Here is a 22,851-nt window from a genome sequence, read left to right on the forward strand (position 1 = left end):
TGAAATACCCCGTGTGAAAGATGAGGAAATACCCACTTTACCGAAATATTCAATCACAAACAAGGAAGAGTTTGACAAAGAAGGAAATTAATCACCATACGAACGTTTAGTTTACATCCATTTCTTGTATAGTGGGATGATTTGATGCATTGGCCTAATATGGTAAGATTTTATTTTCATACGCTTTATACAGCAAACTCTTTTCTGTTTTTTATATTTAAATTAACTCATTGGGATCAATAGCAGCATGAGAAGCCTAGGGCACGGTTCAAGTAAAGGATTTTAGTCGATACTACAAGTGTCTTAAATCTGAACAAATGTACCAAATGTCAGCGATTTTTCCTAATTAACTTTGTATTTATTTTTAATACTGGCGAATGTCGAATTCAAACAAATATGTAGCAATATCATCCGAATATGTCACTAAGATAATTAAGTTTACAACTAAAATCTGCTAGGATCTTTATTCAAGCCGGGCACTGCATTTTCACATAGACAAAAATTACGAGCGATGTCTGATCCGCAAATAATCTGACACTTTTTACTATGTGACCTTATTTTTACCAAATTTAAATTTTGAATATAATTTTGGATACTTCATGATATCTATTTTTGTCACGTATATATCTCATGCATTGTAGGCCCTCGTGGAACTGCTAACCGTTTGTGCCGTGCTTTTGCCTAAAGCAGTATCTGCTAATGTTTGCGCCACAAGTCACCTATCCAACAAAGCATTCCGGCAATGTGGACAAACAGGGTTTGCAATGCAGTGTAACGGAAGTAGACTACATTCCATTCCTAGCGAATATCCAAACCCATCATCACCTCTGTCCGGACCCCTATGTGTCCTTGACTTAAGTGATAACACCATCACTGCTGTTGAAAATAAAACATTCTTTCAAGCGAAAAATTTAAATTCAACTGAGATATTGTACTTAAATCTGAATAAAAATGATCTATGCTACCTAGAAGGTGAGGCATTTGTTGGATTATCAAATTTGAAGTTTTTAAACTTGTCACTTAACAGATTGGTTTGGAAGGACAGCTTCGCCCCAGGAGTATTTGCACCTCTAATTAGCTTAAAGAACATAAATCTTAAGTGTAATTATTTCAACACGTTTAAAGGGCTAGATATGGAACTGAACCTGATGAAAAGCTTAGAGGGTTTATTAATCACACCAAGGATACACGAAAATAGGTATTCATTCGGGAAAGGCTTTAGAAAATTAAACCTAACATCTTTGGACTTGTCATCTACACCTGAATGCGGTTGCAAACTAAAGGAAATAGACAACCAAACATTTCGAAATCTTTTACATATACGGACACTTTACGTTCGTGGCTGTTTTATTTATAACATTACAGAAGACGCATTGAAACCACTTCACAACACCCTCCAAGTCTTAGATGTATCAGGAAATACAAATCTGACCTTTAAGGGCATGAATAAAGCGCTAAATGGTCTAGTAAACTCAACAACTCTGAAGGAATTATATGTGAACCGCATACATGTTCGTCACAACCTTGGCATAGAAATAAAACCAGATAACTTCCGAAGTCTAAATAAGTTACAAAGTCTGGAAAAGCTATTCATGGACTTGAACAAAATAGAAGTTTTTGACGAAGACATATTTTATCCAAACCCGATGTTTCCTCAATCTTTGACTCTTCTAACGCTGGCAGGCAACAGGCTTACAGATGGAAACTACGTGAACTTCTTATTTATGGTCAGAAATCTAACAACCTTAGATATATCTAGACAATTTCTGGGTTATGATCCATTTAAGTTTAGACATAATGAGATGTCTTCCCATTCCACGCGTTATACGCAACCAACTACAATATGTGATGTCAGTAGTTTGCCTACTTATGTAAGAAATGAATCAGTGGACGATATAAAGGACGGAGACGTTTGGGATATTGTTGTACAGAAAATGTCTCCAACCAACTACGATATCAAAAACATAGATCGAGGTGATTGGGCAGCATTGTTTGCCAATTCGCCGATTGGTTTCGAAGTCATTTGCACGTGTAATATATCAGTAGCGAGGAAAATGATATGTCTACCAGAACACCTTCTGCGCTTGCAGTGGTCTCGGAGTTACGTGTATGGTGCGATACCTCCAGTGTTATTATGCGGAACGAAAAATTTGGAATTTTTGGATTTATCGTACAACTTGCTGTCACGCTGGACAGGACCGGTGTTTGGTTTGCATCATTTAAAGACGTTGAACTTGTCTGAAAATTACTGCACAAATATTTCAAAATTCTTCTTTTTTGGACTTCAGAACCTTGAAATGCTTAATCTGACAGGAAATATGCTACAAGAATCATTTCACCCTAACAATGCAGATGCAGGTGTTATGTTTGAAAATCAAAAGAAAATGAAATTGTTGATCTTCTCAGCAGTCAAAGTAAGCATTTTGCATCAAGATTTGTTGAATTCGATGATCGAACTGGAAGAATTAGATCTTTCCTATAATCACATACGGACATGGAACTTGAAATTAAAAAGCTCTTGTTTTCATCACCTTGATATAACTTCCAACAGACTATCTAGTTTGCCAGAAGAGTTCAGAGCTTATTTGGACCAAATGGCAGAGTCGGAATGTGTGAAAAGCAAAGATATAAAGGTTACCGTTGATATGTCAAACAACCCTCTTGAGTGTTCATGTGAACAACTTCCGTTTTGGCAATGGTTTGTAACTTCCAGTGTTATTGTTACGTCTAGGTCAGGTAATTGTATGCTCAATGGAAAGAGTATACCTATTGAAACTAATGAAGACGTCCACAACCTCGTAAAACTGCTTGAAAATGATTTTTGCAAAGACCGAACATGGATTACTTGGGCAACTGCTGGTGGAAGCTTGCTGATAGGAGTTATTGTTACAATTACATTAGGAACAGCGACATATAAAAATCGATGGAAGATCAGATATGTAATATATAGTCGTGGACGGAGATATCGACATGCGGGGTTTGAGCACTTATTTTCTCATGATGCGATGATATCGTATTCCAAAGGCAGAGCAAGCTTCATAAAAAACTCCTTGGTTCCTTGCCTAGAACAGCAGCACCAATTTGATTTCTGGATAGCAGATAGAAATTCCCAAGCAGGTGTATCTGTTGCGGAGAATATTACACATGCAATTTGCACAAGCCGGAAGGCGGTGTTGCTAATTGACAGCGAATATATGTCTGATTCTTGGTGTGACTATGATATGAACATGGCTCTAGTAGAATCGGTGGAAACCAAACGAAATATGATAATTGTTGTGCTGATGGAAAAGTTTCAAATGAAAACACTACCTGTTCCCTTTTTACGTCTTCTGAAGAATGTGAGATCGCTGGAGTACCCAGACCAGGAGCAAGATATCGACACATTCTGGAATAATCTAGTAGCAGAGATAAAATCTTAAAAAATGGTTCGTCCGTCTATGTGAATCTCAACCTAATTCACATACGCCCAGGCCAGAGATGAGAATATTGCTGACAACATACTAGTTGTACATAAGTGTTTATAAACTCTTCATCTCGTCATATTCTGTCAGCAAACGTATTGCTTTACACACATATAGAACGTGTTATTCTGACTACAGTTGTTAGCAGAAATGTGTTTAGGAAAAGTGAGCAGTTATTGTCATAAGCACTAATTCAAACCCCCAGTTAACTAATGGCCCTTGTCTTTGAGTCCCTAAATAAGGTCTAGATTTTAAGTTTTACAATACCGCCCCTGATTCAAAGTTGTACATAAAAAAAAGTTTGGAACAAGTCTGCGGTGATAAGCATATTAACTAGTTTTAACTCCCAGTTTACACATGGTCTAGTTAACTCGTGTTTGAATGAGGGTTCAAATGCGGTAATCCCGTCATATATGGTTTGTTGTCTGTATGTTTATGTTTGCCGTTAAATATTGTATGTCCTTTAAATAGAGGTTATATAATTATAAGTTTGAAAACTTTGCTTGTTCCTGAAGATTGGGTAATTGAACCGATTGTTTTCAAGTACGATAGTTATATAAGTATTCATATGGTGGGTTGTTACATCCGGCATTTCAAATACTGCAATTAAACTATTGTTCCTGTCAGTTATTTCCATGAACACTGTTATCATGTACATACAAACCTTTTCACGCACACATTGCATACATATGATAACATCTACAACATAAGTTATGGAGTTTGGAAATCAAAATCCTCTTGTTTGAATGGTTAACAGTGTTATTTTTAGGTAGCATTAGTATATTAAAACTCATTTACAAATAGAAATGCAAGGAGAATAAACGTATCGATTGTGATAAAACACATAAATGAAATAGGATGGTGAAGGTCATACGCATACAGCTATACGTATTATTATAGTCACAAGAAAACACAAACATTCACGCACACATCCATTTATTCAAACACGCATGCACAGAACAAGGAAAGAGTTTAATAGATGGAAAGATGACCCTGTTATACTAGTATTTGACTTAAATTGTTTGTAATAAATTCCATTTTAGCAAGTGAGTCAAAATTTTAATTTGGGATATTGCTATCTGTTAAACACTCTTGATTCGAATATTTAAATAGATCTGATATGCATTACACTATGGTTTGTTATTCCTGTTTTGTTTTTTTTGTGCTTAAATATAAAAATGTCTATAAAAATATCAAAAAGTTAATTATCTCCATGCATTTATGTTTAAATTTTCCTAAGAGAGTTTTACGTCTTGTTACATCAATTGCGATGCCATTTTAATTCTTAAAGTTGGTTATCTTACATCATACAACCTTAACTGATTGAACACTCTAAAAACAAATGTTCTCAAGTTTTTAGATTACAATTACAAAAATGCATTTATATCTTTTAAGTTTATGTTTAGATAATGTTGTTAGTATGCGTGTAAATCTTTCTTTTTATACTGAAAAGAGGGCAAGGGTTAGTTATATATGAATTTCCATTCGTTGAAATTTATTTCTATGCAGTATTCCAACCATTTTCATTTTTCAGTAACTTTTTAAAAACCTCTGTTTGAACGTTTGTATTATTTGTTGATTTTTCGATTGTTTAAATATAGCTCAACAACGTAATATGTTTTTGCTGTAAGTAGTTTATATTTGTGTTACATAATTTTGTTTTAATATCGTAACTACAAGGAAATAACAATAGTTAATATTTTAGGTAATCAGATTTATCAAGTCTAAATTGGTATTTAATTTGGTTAAAGGAGTGATATGTTTTTGTTCGATAATTGTAAGTATTTACGAGGTACTTGAGTTCTTTGATATACCAACTTTTGTAAAATAAAGGGTTCCCGTCATGTTGGGTTTTGTGATTATTCCTAATAATGTGACCGTCAACTTCCTTGTTTACATTGCTATTTTGTTCACTGTGTTCAACTGTGAACAAGAATGGAAAACATCAAAGATGTACGACCTTTTTTTTAAAAAAGATTGACACGGATTCATTTTAATCACTTTCGAATATAATTTTATTACTATAATATTATTTTCGAATTATTCGTTTCTTTTTTATTTTGTCAGGTTTGTTGTTCCAGGGAATTTAAACATGGCATTTTCCTATTCTGTATTTATATTCTAAAACATATTAATTTTGGTAATGCTAATGTTTAAAGTACAGAAACTTTACCAAAAAAAAATAAGTTTAAAAAAAACTTTGGCATAAATTAATTACTAAGGATTGAATGTAGAAATTAAATGTAAGTTTATGCTACAGATGCTATGTCGAAAGATAATGTTGTTTTTTTCTTTGGAAGGAAGACATTATTGCTGACTTCGAATACGTCTGTAAACATTGACTCATTAAGGCATTCCATGTTCATATTACTTTTCTATAGAATATAAATAAATAACTATGTTGTATTTTGTCCGGGGTGGGGGGTCTTTATTATTTTTTATTTTCCAATTGCTTTCAGTGAACTCAGATACATTTTTCTAACAGATCTGGATACACCAAAAATGTGTAGCAAACATAAGTATTTTAGTTACAGATTCTTTTTAGAATATGGGAAACGCCGTTCCTTTATAATACTTATAACAATTGATTGATTTCTTTAATGTTCAAAGCTTCTTATTAAGACCTATTCTGTTTTGTTGTACACAAATGTATATAAAAATTTTGTTATGATTGTACCAACGGTTCCAAAAAGAACAAGATTTTTGTTCGTTATCCGTGGTCGTTACAATGCGTCGTCTGCCACCTTTTGTGAAACATGTTGACTCATAAATGTTCCAATGACTGTTAACAAAATAGAGTCGAAATTTAGGGTTGCGTTTTATTATGGACAATTTTGAGGCTGAGTAATGTATGGCGTTATTTGTGTATTGCTAATACCAATTTCTTCTATAAGTCAATAAAGTGTTCTTTGCTTGACGTCTAAATTGTAACTGTCCTTACTCATGGCCAGTTGACATGCATACCCAGAAATGTTAATTTTGTAAAAGAAATATTAATAAGTATTATTTTGCCAAATATTCACACACAAATTTTAAAACTAGTTTGTTTACATCAAAGGAAATATGCTATGAGTATAAATAAATAACTGTTATTAATAACAAACATTACAGCATAATAATCAAGGTACAATACAAGACTATACTCGTATTACAAACCATGTATACATAAATAAATAACTCATGCTTTGTTTGTACATTTGTACAAATTTCCATAATTGCTATGCTTATGAAAATGTAAGTCAGCTTACTGTCCTTATATATTTATACACCTCGTACACACACACACACACACATATATATATATATATATATATATATATATATATATATATATATATATATATATATATATACACAATTATTGTTGGAGCGGTCGCCTCATTTACAGATAATTATTTTTCTCCTTCAAAATGTTTGCATAAATACATTTTTAGAACTTTTCAGTTTCTCTTTTTAAAGCAGCTATGTATATGATGAATAATCATCTAGGTGTAAGGAATTGTGTGTTTGTTCTTAACTGTATATGTGTATATACTTATATCAAAATAATTGCACGTTTAATTAGCAAAGGGTTGTAACAGAAACATCAATTAAGTTAACATCGCTGCTACATTTACCTCCCATAGTACTCATTGACTTGATTAAGAACTCAATGAACCGAGAGAGCTTTACCTTAGCTCACGTTATCGTAATATTACTTGACCTGCATTATACGATATGTTTTAAATGATTAGGTGCTCACAAAAGCATTAAAATACAAACCAGGAAGTTTAGAGAACAAGGAAAATAATAAACCAAAGAAAATTTAAAGTTCATTCATTTCTTTCTTGCACATGGAATAGCCTGATGCATTGTTCTAGAATGGTAAGCTGTCATTCTTTTTATTCGACTAACTCGTTTCTTATGTGTTTAATTATTGACTAAATATTTAGCAAATTTATTTTGTTTATCAAGCGTCTGTAGTTCGCATCTATTACCGGTTGAAAAATAGTTATCATCACTTTTATGGAGCGTAAGTAAAAAGCGTTTGAAAAGGAATATGAATTTATATTCACAATTATTATAAAACTCTTCAAAGCTGTATATTTCAACGCTTTTTTTCAATTATTTCAATTTTCCATTTACGTAAATTTCGTCAAACGATGATAGAATATCTGGTTTAATCAGTATTTAATTTGAAATATACAACATAAACCTTTTAGAACTTGTAGAAAACTTTCATTATTCGCAATTACCGGGATCTTTTAACCCTTCTTTGTCGTAGCCGGTACTGGCGACGGACCTTTGAATTTCCCCATTTCTAGAAAAAAAAATAAAAGCATTACATTTTGAACGAACAAAAACAAAATCGAATTGTTTTAATTTCACTGCGTTAATATTTGTAAACAATGCGAAATTATATCGGCGAAGATCGTAAATTCTAGGTCAAATGACGTTATGACCGTTATTGGCATGGTTCGGTAAAATGTACCGAATATTTGTTGGATGTCACTTGTCTAATAACAAATTATTGTCAAATTTCGAGGACTGTTGAAAGTACCTGACGGTATGTCCCTAATTGACATATAACACAATTAGAGTGTACTGTCATCAAGTTCAGGCCTCTGGTATTAGGGGCCAATTGTTGTAAACAAGACAAACGAACTTGGGTTGTAGTCCAAATGTTTAGAATAACAATGTTGTTATTTTGTATTTTGATAACATTTTTATAGCCATATGTCAGTCAGTCCAGCGTTTCTGCAGATGTCGCCCATGAAGCTGGAAAACAGCCTCTGACCAATAGGTTTGCACATGTACCAGATCTGGACTGCATCAAGAGCCACCCGCGCAAGCCTGCTTATAGTGCTGAACAACTTTTCTGCATGTGAATCATACTTGGAAAGGTAATATTTTAGTTGCTTTACACCCCATTTGGTATTCATTTTGCTTTTGTTTGAGTACTTGTTTTCTCTGATATATTCCAGTTCTTCTTAATTTAAAGTTTGAAACCTACTATTCTGTTGTTTATATTCATAAATGGTTGACATGTCACTCAGCTGTTGACCTAGATCTAAAGTAAACTTTCATTTTCACTTAAATATTTTTTGTAACGTCAGGCAAATCATCAATCAAAATGTTCATCAGTTCTTCAATTTCTGGAGAAATCTCAGCAGCAGCAGCAGCAGCAGCAGCAGCAGCAGCAGCAGTAGCAATTTCCTCACTTTATTCAGGCTCAAACAACTCAAAACTTTTAAAAAGATCTTGAAACAAATCGAAATCTATTAGATCATCCGCAATGTTTACTGCAGACAATGTTTCAGCTTCCAGATCTCCGCAATCAATTTATTGTCATTAATAATAAAACAAAACAAGATCAATATTTTAATAGGTTTATTGTTCAGTTGTTGCTTAATATTAACCCTCAAATATTTTTAAGAATGAAAATACACATATTAAATGCGGTAACTAATGTAAACAACTTCCTACATGACGTGACTTCATAGGTTGTAAAAAGAAAGTAGTCCGGTTATGAATATTAATTAGCTGATTTGCATACACGAATGCTTCAAGGAGAAATGAATGAATGTCACATTGGTTGTTTTATCCAATAGGATTAAAGCATTTACTCGCACCTGCTTAAAGTTGTAAATATATGTATATATAATAAAAAAAATCTTCTAAAAATCAACATTTCAATTCAGTCTCTTTAATACAGACATTTTACGACATATAGCCAATTCAATTCAATTCATTTCAATTCAATAATCTTCATTTCCTACAAGTGTTGATGATTATGAAACACAGTAGGAGTACCACAATACTACAAAACACAACATATATACACTGTTATATATACAATCAGCACATACCTATTTCTCAGTTACATCATGTATATGTGTTCTTTCTTGACTAATATTAACACATACAACAAAAACAACTACATAAGTTGATGATATTCCTCAACTTGCGGATTGTAACTTATTGTTCTTTATGTGATTATACATCTTTGTAGCCCACACATTTCATTGCACACCGTAATGATATGTTCAGAAAGGCTGAATGCATGTCTTTCAAATAGCTCCTTGGAGAACCAAGTACAGTTAGGCGTCTGCGTGCAATAAGTTTTCGGTTATGTTGATGTCCAGCTCGATGACTTCACAAAGGAATTTCCATCTTAGTCGTTCTGTACTCGTGCATACGTTCACGAGATGAACTTCCTCGCCTAAAAAACACATTTGCGAGCAGGCAGAACATTCGATGACAGTGTCTGTTTTATACGAACGAGTCCACAGTATAGATGCGAATAGTTCTATCTCCTTTTTAGCATTTTTTCGAATACCTTCTATATAATAGCGGGCGCTAATGTGGGGTGTAGAACTCGGAAAAAATAAAAGTCCTCATCCGACAAAGTTTTGTATGACCACAGCTCAGTTTCTCTTGCGATGACAAATTGTTTTACTCGTTTGTTTTATTCGTAACTACTAGGAATCGACCTTGGATTAACAAGTATGTTGTTAGCAAGGCTATGGAGACCGAATGTACATAGTATGTTGCATATATCGGGAACAAAGCCAAGAGTTACCTAAGTGGTTCCTGGTGTAAAATCTAAATAGCGTTTAATAAATATATTTCTGCTGGTACTTTTACTATCTAGTGACAAAAGCTTTTGCCGGAATAGCAGCTTTCTAATAATGACGTTAGAGAATAAGTTGCATACGCCCAGCATCGACTCGCACATACCCGATCTTGTTCTGATATGGAAACCTTGTATCTTTTTAACAATAAAATGTTGCAATTTGTTATATTGTCGTATTTGGTGATATTGTTCCTCAGTTCACTGCCATAGAAGACTGCAGGCATGATTATTTTCTTGTAAAATCTTATAGAAAGTAAAGGGTTAAGACCGTAAGGATGTAAACCTTGTGCGGCCGTAGAGAAAAACGCATTTTTTTTTGCATTTTGGCAGTGTCGTTCAATGCGAATTTTGCACTTTAAGTATGAGTCTTGTCTGATTCCCAGATGGTTTGCGCTGTTTGCCTGTTCAAGGAACTTATCTCCGTAACACATGCCAACGGCCGGTACATTTCGCTTCTTGGTAAACACTAAGACAAGAGATCTCATGACATTTATAGCTATCTTCCATTCGGTGTGGTAGTGATGCACTATATCCAGCATACGTTGAAGGCTCAGGGGAGATAACGCAATTAAGGATATGTTATCAACAAATGTCGGATTACTGCTCTTGGTAGAAATAACTGAGCGTCCATTGTTTTTTCAAGTATGTGAAGTAGTTCATCTAGATAAGCGAGGTAGAAAAATGTTAATAAGACCCCACATTGCCTTACAGATTTCATAATGTTTATCTCTTCAGACATGTCACCGTTTAGTCTTATAACACACTTCAGATAATAGTATACGCAGAAGTTTGCCTCTAATACCGAGTCGACCAAGTTTCAGGAAGAGTCCTTGGTGCCATACCGAGTCGAAGGCTGCTTTCTGGTCCAGCATGCCGACGTATACGTTGCTATTCATTTCAGGTTGTTGAAGCGATGGGAACTTTGTCTGCGTGAGTTGTAAGTAATTGTCTAATCTACTTAGCACTCTTTTTTCGAAGAGTTTGTTGAAGCACGGCATAAGGAATACAGGTATGTAGCTATTCGGATCTGTTTTCTATTTTCCTTTGACCTTATATAGTTCGTAAGAATAAAGGTAATATATTCCATGTCTTGTCTTTATATGGTTTATTGTCTGAACTGTGCTAGAATTAAGTACCAAATGGCAGGCAAACTTTAAAGAGATATTCAACAATCTATTTTCTTCATTTGCAATTAGATTTCACTTTTGTAGTCAATTTACCAGAAAAAGTTATATATATTTTGTTACCCTGCGAGGTAATTCAAAATATTATTTGGTTTTACATTCACCTAGATTACGTTTCGGGAGTACTAAATTTTAATCTAAAACAGCTTTCGCATAGCCAGCCAGCAAAGGTAAATTCACTCGCATTACATATTATTTATATAATTATTAACTAACTAACTTTAAATAGATTTTACATTTCATAATTGGTATTGTTCCTAAAAGTAAAGCCAGCATACTGTAATTTAAGCGTATACAGTTTATGCATACACATATATATAATTCGTGGTTGCAATCGTTTGTTTGCCATTAAATTATCATTAGAAATCAAAGAGTATCTCTTATTTAGGTGTGGATAATCATTTATAGGTGTACATTGATGGCGCTTGATTTCTCAATTATTAATATGTATATTACTATACAAAACAATTTAACATATGACCAGCAAAGGGGGGTAACAGCACATCGGTTAAGGTCACATCGCTACTACATTTGCCTCGCATATTACACCTTGTCTTGAATAAGTAACGAATGAACAAACACAGATATTTCGTAGCTCACTGTATTATGACAGTATTTAAACTGCATATTACAATACTTTTAGAATTCCCTTTGTGAATCACATGGTAAATACCTATACGAAAACATTGAATTACGGGCCAGAAAGTTTTATGTTTAAACTTTTTGCTACTGAGCTTGTTTCTGTACCTTTTTGCATAAATATTAAACATTTTCAAACATAAAACAATTTTAAAGTTTCTTTTTTTTCGAGAATTTATTTAAAAGCCGAGACGTAGTATTCAGGTTCCGGTCCTCCAGCGTCGGTAAACAATGATATCAAACACACGTTAGAGTAATCACAAAAGTGATAAACACCCCAAGATGCCGACTGGACACACGAATAATTCAATGTGAAACATGTTTACTATCTACACGTATCTATCTCATTTATGCATTGTACGTACTTGTACTGCTTAGTGTTTGTGCCGTGCTCTTTCCTTTAACGTTTTCTCTTTATCGGCTATTGTCTGAGCGCCCAGTAAACTGTCCGATCAAGCTTTTATGAATTGTATACATATTGAATTTTCACCTATATGTAATTGAATAGTCTATATTCCTTATCCCTAAACAAATTGCTTAGAAGGACAGCATCTTCTCAGTATCATTTAAAGCAATAATTAACTTAAAGAACATACATCTAAAGTTTAATAATTTCAAAACGTTTGATGGGCTACACAAGGAACTGAAACTAGAAAATATAAGGTTGATTTATCAAACTAATGAAATACATCAATTTATATATTGATTTCAGGAAACTTTCGCATTGCTGTCATATTGAAAACATCACTGAAGACGTATTGAAACCACTAAAATAAACACCCTTTAATAATAAGATATATCGGGAAATACAAACCTGAAAACAGCACTTAAAGAATAATTTGTGAACAGCAAAAATGTTCCTGACGATTATGGCAAAGATAGAAAACAAGAAGCCTTTCAAATACAAAATAAATAACGTCTAGAATTGTTTTTTATGGATTTGAACAAAATATATGAGTTAAACGAGGATATATTGTTTCCAAACCCGATGTGTCCTTCATGTTTGATTCTTCTCACGCAGGCTGACATCATTTAAGTTAAGACTCTATGAGATTCTACACTGACAACAAGTTATACGCCACCAACGATAGTGTGTGCTAATTCCATGCCTACTTAACATGTACGAAAATATATGGTGTACGATACCAACAAAGGGGATGAAAGGAATATTGGTGAATTTACAGCATTGTTTGCGATGACAATGATTTGCCTACCTTATGCGGTTGCTTGCAATGGTCTCGCCACTTACCCACGTGTTATTCTGTTGATCGAAATCATGGCTTTGTTTTATTGTTCATACAACCTGCTGTTACCCTGGACATGACCGATTTTGCTTTGCATTTTACCAAATATTATTGCACAACTATTTCAAAAGTCTTCTTTATTGGACTTAAATGTCTGGAAATGCTAAATCTGACAGATAATATGCACGAGAAACGTTTTACACTAACAATGAAGATGCAGGTGAAACTGTGGGAAATCAAAATAAATGAAAAACTTGAACCTGTCAACCATCAAAGTAAGCATTTTGCAAAAAGGAAAAGTTTTTTTGTTCGATGTCCGTCGTCGTTGCCTTGTATTGTATGTAAGCTTTTGATTTAAAATGTAAATACACAAGTGTCCGACTTGGTGCTTAAATAAAACAGAAGCAAAAGTAGGATGGAGTTTTTGTAAATTATGGAACAGTTCGGTGAATGGTTAGGTATTGCATTATTTGTAAATTGCAAAACTCTTATATATTCTCTATGTCAAAACAATTGCTGGACATCTTAATTGAGAGTATCCTTAAAATATGGCATTGCATAAGTTAAAAACTAAGACTCAGAAATGATACTTGTGTAAATATAACACACCGTCGAAAGTAAAAATATTTAGCCCACATAAATCCAAAGTAATAGTATAAGAAGTCATATTGAACATATACATAAGTTTCAAGATTCAAGATTCAAAATATTTATTAAAGTAACTTAAACATATACATGCTTCTCGGTACATGCTATTATGACTTAAACAAACATATGATCAACGTGAATACTTTTGGAATAAAACGAAATATAGGAAAAAAAGAAAGAAGAAAAAAAATATATATCATTACGGTTGTATCACAAAAGGATGGTTATTTAATTACAAAAACACACAGTTATTTGTTAAATAATTGACAATTATAAACATAATGCTAAATAATTTCATTTACAATATTTTTACGTATAATAAATGCTATAAATATATATTTACACAATCTTAGATTTCTTATTATTTGACTGTAACAAAACCACAAATTTTATCATACTAGGTACTTGCATGGTATAATTTATTTAAATATTTCAGGCGCAAATAATATAAGCAATATATACAGAAACAAAGTAGAACTCGTCCTCAATATAGCCTGAGTTTCCAATTAAATAACATCTTTGACTATGAGCTACACGATTATTTCTGTAACGACCAGATTCAATTCTTAAGGTATGCGATGACAATCTAAGTTTAGTGAAACTTAAACGGTACTTGAATGGTATACAATCAAGGTAAGTTGCATTTTCAAAATTACTTTTTACCAACTTAAACAATGATAAAGATGGGCAAGCTTGGACATGATTATACCAGATTTGTTTGAATTCGTCGATTAATCGTACTTTATATACAATGTGCTAAGTCTACACATAATGGGTTTAACCAAACATTTGCATATCCAGCATTTATAAACAGAGTTTTAACATTTGTAGTCCAGTTTTTTTCCCTTGTCTGTATCAGCTATTAATACATAATACCATGTATTTTATGTATTATGTTATTGCTATTTACAATATTACACCAATATTTTATAATTCTCACATGTCTACTAATATAAAGTAGAAATCTATGTAATTCCCCGTAAACAGCAACTGTTGAAGTAGACTGCTTAACGTGCAGTAATGATTAGCAAAATTTGATATGGATTCTCACCAACTCTATTTTTACCAAAACCTCACACTTCACAAGCATAGTTAAGGATTGAAATAACAAAAGCATCAAAAAGCTGATATATTGTATTAGGTTTTAAATACAATTGTGTTAAATATATGTTACATCTAAGACCATTGAGCGCTTTTAGGCCTTTTCCTGCTATTGTAGCATGATTTAAAACAAAACTACCTGTATAGTTGATCACCTTTCCCCAAAAAATGATATTATCAACAGTATAGAGTGGAACATTATTGAAAAAACACCTTTCATTATTACGTATGGGTCCGCATTTTCGAAAAACCGCAATTTTACTTTTAGCTGGATTGACCTCGAGTACCCATGTTTTACAATATTCTCACAATAAGTCTAAACTATTTTGCAAATCTGCAGGCGAATTACATTACTCATTATAACCATGTCATCAGCAATAACATCAAAATAAAACATGTTGATTCTAAACTTATACCTGAACTAACAGTATCCCTCAGGTACAAGTCTAAATCATTTAAAAATAATGAAAATAATATCGGGGACATTACATCACCTTGTTTCAAACCAATGGATCATTTAAAATAAATTAGAAAAAATAGTTACAACTTCTAATTTGTGCTCGCACTTTACTATACATATCCCACACAATACATAAAACCTTGGCATGAATTCCCATATTATATAACTTAAGCCATAGCCCATTTCTATATATATTTTCAGATGCCTTTCTAAAATCAATAAATGCACATGCTAGACGTTTATTTTCATTTATAAATTTGCTTACAATAGCATTCAGTACAAATATAGCATCAACTGTTGATCTACCTTTTCTAAAGCCATATTGTGCATCACTTAGAATGTTGTTTAGTTCAACCAAGTTAGATATACGGTTATTGATAATTTCAGGGAATATTTTAGAAAATCAGCTTACAAGGGTTATATCTCTATAGTTATTTACATCGGTAGGATCATCCTTTTCAAATAAAGGTACTATAAGACCATACATCTATTGATCGGGAAAGAAACCAGCATTGATTATGCCATAAAATATATTAATCAAATGTAAAGAAAGAATATCAAAAGTCGCAATAAAATATTCATTTAGCAGTTTATCTCCAGCATAAGACTTATTCTTTTTCAATTTTTTAATAACTGCCTCGATTTCTCTCGCAGTAATTGGATATTCTTATTCCTCAAATAGACAGTCATCAACATATAAAATTATGACAGCAGAACTCCTCAGCATCATTCTTATCTGCGGTAGGTATGTTACTATTTAACTTCGAAAAAATAGTTCCGTAGAAATGATATTATCCCTAGGTTTGCTTATTTTTAAAATACCGCCAAAATTCCTTTCTGTGACGAATGCGCTCAATACATCTCATTTTATCGATTTCATAACGTCTTTTCTAACATTTTATAATGCGTTTATACGACAATTTACATGTTCATAAATGTTTCCTATTTACATTATTTTTACACATATTAAATAAATTCCTTTCTGTGACGAAGGCGCTCAATACATCTCATTTTATCGATTTCATAACGTCTTTTCTTACATTTTATAATGCGTTTATACGACAATTTACATGTACATAAATGTTTTCTATTTACATTATTTTTACACATATTAAATTTGTCCAACGCATTTACATAAATCGTTTTAGCAGACATACAATCCTCATCAAACCAAATCGTATTTTTTACTGAGATTATTTGCTGCATATGGGTTATTTACAACAGTTTTTGTTGATAAAAACACAGGCTCTGCCACAGACTTTATAACATTGCTAAATTTATTTATACAGTCGTTAATATCATTTCTTGTTGTAAAGTTAACGTTTTCTGGCAATAAGTTAAATGTAGGTAATTCAGCAATAATATTACGTCTAAAACTATCTACTAAATTATTATCCAACTGGTTTTAATGTACATTGGTGAACTCGTATCAGTATGCGTCATTATGGGGATATCGGGGCATGATCCGACCATTCGTTTAAAGATTCAACGGTAAAATCTAAAGCCATCTTAAAATGCTGATCATTTAACAGTAAATAATCAATGACACTTGATCCGTTTGTCCAATCATATGTAAATTCACCTTTATTATAATCAGTTCCGATTCTGCCGTTCGCAATATGAACAGAATAAGATTTACGTAAATATAGAAGTTTAATACTATACGTGTTTCATACAGTATCCATAGACGTTCGATCAACAGGTGTATCGGGACAATTTTCATTATAATCAATATTGTGTATAGAACGGTAACATATAATAGAATCCTTTCTGTCCCCGTTCGATCCCTTGAATTCAATTCGCCTGTTAAAAGCACTTTTCCTAGGGATTGAAAATTAAAAATATCACTCAGTATAACTTCAAAAAGATCATCAATACACTCCCGCTAAATATATATCAGTTTCTAATCCAAAAAATGCCTTATCAAATTTTATCCAGATAATTGTGTCCGAATTATTACGAGCAATATTAACACCTTTACAAATTTCATTTCTTATATATACAACAACACCGCCGTTACTCCTTTTGGCCCTTCTGTTTTGAAATTTCCTATAAAAGTTAAAACACTTGTATCCATTTATATCAAATTTGGAAATCTTATTCCCCAATGATTCATACAAAAATATTAAATCGTGTTAAGCAATTTTATTAATAAAATCACTATCAGCTATTTTTAAATTTGTAAGACCGTGAACGTTCTAAGATAATACAGATAATTTACCTTCTGTGCACCCCTACCAAGTACGTTCTGAATGAAAAGTCTAGCGTTATTCGAATTTCCAAATTATGCCCCAGGATCTTTTACTCGGCCATAACGAAATAGCAAATCAAAATGTATTGGCTTTGTTAATCGCCAAATGATTTTGATAGCCATGCAATAATGCATAATTAGAGAATATAAGTACATGACACTTAAAATTTAATTATTACTAGAGTCAATATCACTTATATATTATCTAACAGAGCGTATGGAATTTTATAAAAAAAGAATCAAGCGTAGAATTTTAAATATTCATTAAGATAGAGACTTAAGTTCTATTTTCGTCTGTAAGTTGCCTTCAAATCGTTATCTTTTCTGCATGGATCATAGGAAGTATTAAAAAACATTATTTGTAAAGTAGTCAGTTTATACTCGTCAACGAATACGATGGCTGCTCTTGCTGTTGCTACCTTCGTATCTATATTTGTGTCAAATGTGTTTGCAACTAACTTCAGCTATACCCTGACACTTCCAGAAAGCGTGCAGGCATGCTTCAACCGGAGTTATAAATTAAGATTGTATCCGATTTTATTTATACATTTTCAGAAGAATGTTACATTTTGCTACGTTCATTGTAAATACTTGTTTTAGATAACTAATTGTGTACAATATAGACGTAAATAACTTAATCAGCTTGCCCAAATTAACCTGACGTCGGCGGAAGAGGCTTGTCTCTGAGCACATTTAACGACAGTCGTTGAGAATTCAGTAACGAATGAGGATTACATTTCTTCAAGACCAAGTTTGAAGATACAAGGTATGCAATTTTCTTTGAATCATTGAAATGTAAGCACGTTTTCGGGGGCATAAAACCTTCCTAAATAAAGTAATATATATCCGAGTTCAAATGAAAGAAAAGAATTAACATCCAGGCTGCAAAATTCATGTATAATGTTATTTAGGTAATTTGGTTAATTATTGGGAATCAGTAAGTAAAACGGCTCCAGACACTTTCAACTGATAACATCTTTATTTAGGACTTCGAGATAACAAAGTTTAACATTTAGCCAAGGACTTGACTAGGTTCTTTGTACACCTATTTCTTTATTTTTACATCATTTAACACCTAATGAGTAATGTACACCGATATATCACAGAAAGAAACAAGTTACATCTCATTTAAAACTCGTTTCACCACATAATATCATAACATAAATACTCACCGTTTACGTTTCACTCGTTTTAATTGCGCTTTCTCGTAAAGGTTATGTTGTTAAAGACATTTCATCAATATTTTAAAGAAAAAAAGTTTAAGAGTAAATAATGTTTTTGAGCAAATACTAGCTGAGCTTTTTTATTGTTTTATGTTTAAAGAACTGTCTTATTTAAATATCGCACTACAGTCACAAAATACGTTTTGATAAATGTGCTAGTTAACTTATAACTTTTAGTATACTTAATATAGATTGTGTCATCAAAATTTCACTTAATTTTACACAATATACGCTTATGTGGATTGCATCAGGAAGCGACGTTTTCACCAGTTAAACAATAAGTAAATTAACAGTTGAACTCTTGTTAAAGGAATTCGTTCATGTTTTTATTAAATGCACTTTTTTGTAGGACGATATAAAGGTTGGCAAATAATAAGAAGTGTTTAAACTAAGATACAAAAAAGGTGGAACACTTCAGCAAATGTTGATATTTGCTTAAATAACGTCTTTGAAGATCACACTTTTCATGAGCGTTAATACTTATAATAATCACTTAATTACAGGTTTGATGTTGCATGATTTAAATTATCACGTGATGTTATCAATGTATTGATAAGAGGTCAATTCATTTTAAAAGTCCCGGTGGCCGGGTGGTTTAAGGTTTTCTCGACTTTACCGGCGTGGGTCCGCATCCCAATGAAACCAATATACTTTTTATACTATATGTGTTGATGTTTTTCTGCAATTTCGATATCATAGAGTAAACAAATGACAAAATTAGTGTTTTCAGCTGTATTTCAAGGAAAACTAATTTTTGATCCACAACATGAGCTAATACCTTAACACTTAAAAATGTGTTTTTCGTCTTTATCTAAATGGTTTTTGCATAACAAATAAACACACATTACAGGATCATTTTTGCAAGAACAACAACGGATTTCAAAAAAATGCTACTCAATTACCATAATGTTATAATAACCATAATAAGATATTTTCGTACGGATGACTTTAACCAACCGATCTATACCTGTTTTGGTCTATAATCTAAGCATTTCTATCAATTACCGCCTATTTTCAAAGGAGTGGGCTTTCCTTAATGTGAAGTCTTAAAAGAACTAAGGGGTTATGTGAAGTCATACTATAAAAGAAGACTTGAATTTGTTACTCTTAATCTATATCGTTATCAGTGAAGTGCTGTTTAATAAATGTTAATATAGCTAGCTCTGTCGGCTAAGACATGATGCTAAATGATAACTGAGTCATTAGCCTTGTTTAGTCTGTGTTCATTTTCTTCTTTACCAACCTGTATATCTTATTATAAACATTCAGTAGTCATTATCATTTTAAGTCCAATATTGACAAAGCTGTATCCTTCTTATTCTTTGTTTGTGTTTGCTGATAAATAGTTGAGCGTACCATGTTTCCTGTATTTTTATTTATGTTGGCCACAAGAATAAAAATAAGTTGAAACTTGGTTTTGCAATACATTTGTTCTTTGATACAAAGACACATTCAAGTATGCTTAATGTCAATAACCCGACAGTTTTCACACGTGGAGTCCTCTTTTCAAATCTTAAATTGTTTGCTTAAATTTCTAAACTGTCACTATATAAATAAGAGATAAAAGTTGACACATGGAGATAACAATTTCCGGATGTGTTGAGGCGCGTCTGATTTCCTCTTCTTCGTTCAATGCAATTCCCAATCGAGAGTGTTCATATAATACAGACTATTTGTCAAAACGATACAATTAAGTAGTTGTGCACACATCTTATACAAGTGGGTTGGGGTGTATCAATCTTAACTAATTTATCCCCAAAATATGTTTAACAATTTTATTGTTATATTTGAACCTTATACAATTTGGTGTTATGACCATAAAGTGCAACATAGTACAAACACGAGGAACACCATCTACATTTATGTGTCCGTAGTTTTTTGAAATAAATTTCAAATTAGTAATGTTAACTTAAAAAAACAAATGAAAGGAAAAACAGTAAAAAAAAAAAATCACAAATACTTTTACTGATTTAAATCAATAGAATAAAATTCCCATGGGGTATTGAACACACTACATGACCACTATATAAAGCCAACAACAGGTTATTTAAGCCAATATGTTCCAAAGAAATCCTAACATAATGATTCAAGTAAATTTTGCTCTGGTTATTTTTGTTTAAGAAATATGAAATTTTTGGAAATATTATAGCGAAAAATAAAGTTTACTTCCATGAATTTGGTAACAAACAGTTGAACTAATTCCAACAATAAAGTACTAAATTTAAATTACATTTGCATTAAACAGGCGTGGGGTATTAATTTTAATACAGTGACTGTTATTAATTCATTTTACTAAATGAGGAAACAAGAGTGATAGCCAAACAACCAAAAACATTCTACCGTGATCTTTGCTTAACGGCACAACAGTAAAACAAATATTAGCCAAACGGATAAACAGTAGTACACACGAGCCAACATACATGCTTTACAAATATGGCAGTACTTATGTAAATTACTCACCCCCCCCCCACCCTCTTCTCGACCTAAAACTATAATGATAATAATATATAATGTATTTCTAGTAATTTGCTTAATCAAAATGTTTTTTTCTAAATTTGTATTATCATTTACGATAAACAGTAAGGCTGAACAATTTCACATTGAATGCATAATAGCCGTCCAGAATAAGAAGTCCAAAGGGATCAAAACAAAACTGTTTAGTACAAAAGAAACAAGCTGAATTAAATTTGTAAAATTACTTTAAAATAAGCAGTGTTGTGCCACGTCTATTAACTAAATGTTCACATGTATCAACATATGAATACCTCATGGAAGCCCCGCGGACAAGCCCAATAAGCAAGAAATTAACCATACTCTCTGGTAAGCGGCACAAAATTAGGTGCTAATATACACTTAAGGACATTTACAAAATTTACACTAAACACAGACAGCAGCCTGCATTACAAAGCCTTGCCATGAAGGGAACAGTATGTTCCAGTTTCACATAAAATGTCCATTTATAGCATAAAAACAAGTGTACATGACTGAAGTAAACACTGCTGGGCGTTCGACTGTTTTTCGAATGCTGGGTTTGTCCCTGCAGTATGCATATTCTTGTTATTTGTTACTTGTCGCTTTTAAAGGTATGGATTCCATAGACCTCCAACAGGATTCAGGCGGAGATCCGAAATTCAAACTCTCTCCTTGAAGGACAGAAGGCCGTGTTTGATGTGTTCAGTGTCCTTTATGAGGTAAAGGCTAGATTGATCTTTTGGTACTGGCTGTAACCAGATATGTAATTGAATATTGCTGAGGTTAACACTTAATGTTTTTCATTTGTGCTAGCTGTTAATAAAAGTTAATAAAATAATGCTCAGGTAAGCAGATTGTTTGTTTCGAAAAGGTTAACACTTAGTCTGGTTCGGTCACGAACAGATGTAGTCAAAATAAAGTTGACATAATCTATAGAAAATACTACTGAGTCACAATTAAAACGTGTAGTTAATGCCAAAAAGTATAAACCGAAATTTTAGTATATAATCGTTGGTTCATACTGTCATTGATTCCAGGACAGTGTTTGACTTAATAAATGATTAAATGCTGAAATTTTCGGATGAATTGAAATCCTTTGTTAGTTTCTGTAGCTTTTTTTGCATAAATATTGAGTATTTTGCTGTTATAAGCCGAACAGTTTAACGATATTATAACATGTATGAATTGTGCTCTTAAATGCTCTGATGCCGAAACCATAATCGACACTATTAAAGGTTAAACAATTTAAACTAAAATTGAAAATATTCTATTTAAATAACTACATGCCATGTGTTGTTTGGTGCTTGTAAAAAAGAAAGTAAAATTAAATGTTATTACAACTCGGCAATTTATATTATGTAAGTAATTCCGTTAAATATCCTCGTATATACAGTACATTGCACGGTATTGTTAGTGACCTATTCAATATTGTGTTTTTGTTTGTTTGAAAGAATGGAGTTTTGGGTCAATTCGGAAGGGTGCATGGTGACAGGATGCTCAAGAAACATAAAGGAATGGCTTTTTTACCTTGGCACCAAGTGTTTTTGGCAGC

General features: G+C 32.5%; 1 protein-coding gene and 1 long non-coding RNA gene across 2 annotated transcripts; both read left to right on the forward strand.

Moving 5' to 3' along the window:
* Window positions 1–26: 26 nt before the first annotated feature.
* LOC128245133 (toll-like receptor 4) lies at window positions 27–6,378 on the forward strand. Its single transcript, XM_052963380.1, has 2 exons — window positions 27–162; window positions 642–6,378. Exons 1-2 carry the CDS (start codon window positions 145–147, stop codon window positions 3,417–3,419), a joined length of 2,796 nt encoding a protein of 931 aa, XP_052819340.1. The 5' UTR covers window positions 27–144; the 3' UTR covers window positions 3,420–6,378.
* Window positions 6,379–7,134: 756 nt separating this feature from the next.
* Window positions 7,135–11,091, forward strand: LOC128244750 (uncharacterized). The gene is made up of 3 exons (XR_008262983.1): window positions 7,135–7,325; window positions 8,174–8,344; window positions 10,979–11,091. It is a non-coding gene; the product is annotated as an uncharacterized LOC128244750 (long non-coding RNA).
* Window positions 11,092–22,851: the final 11,760 nt, after the last annotated feature.

This window comes from Mya arenaria, chromosome 8 (assembly GCF_026914265.1).
Source record: "Mya arenaria isolate MELC-2E11 chromosome 8, ASM2691426v1".
NCBI classification, from domain to species: Eukaryota; Metazoa; Mollusca; class Bivalvia; order Myida; family Myidae; genus Mya; species Mya arenaria.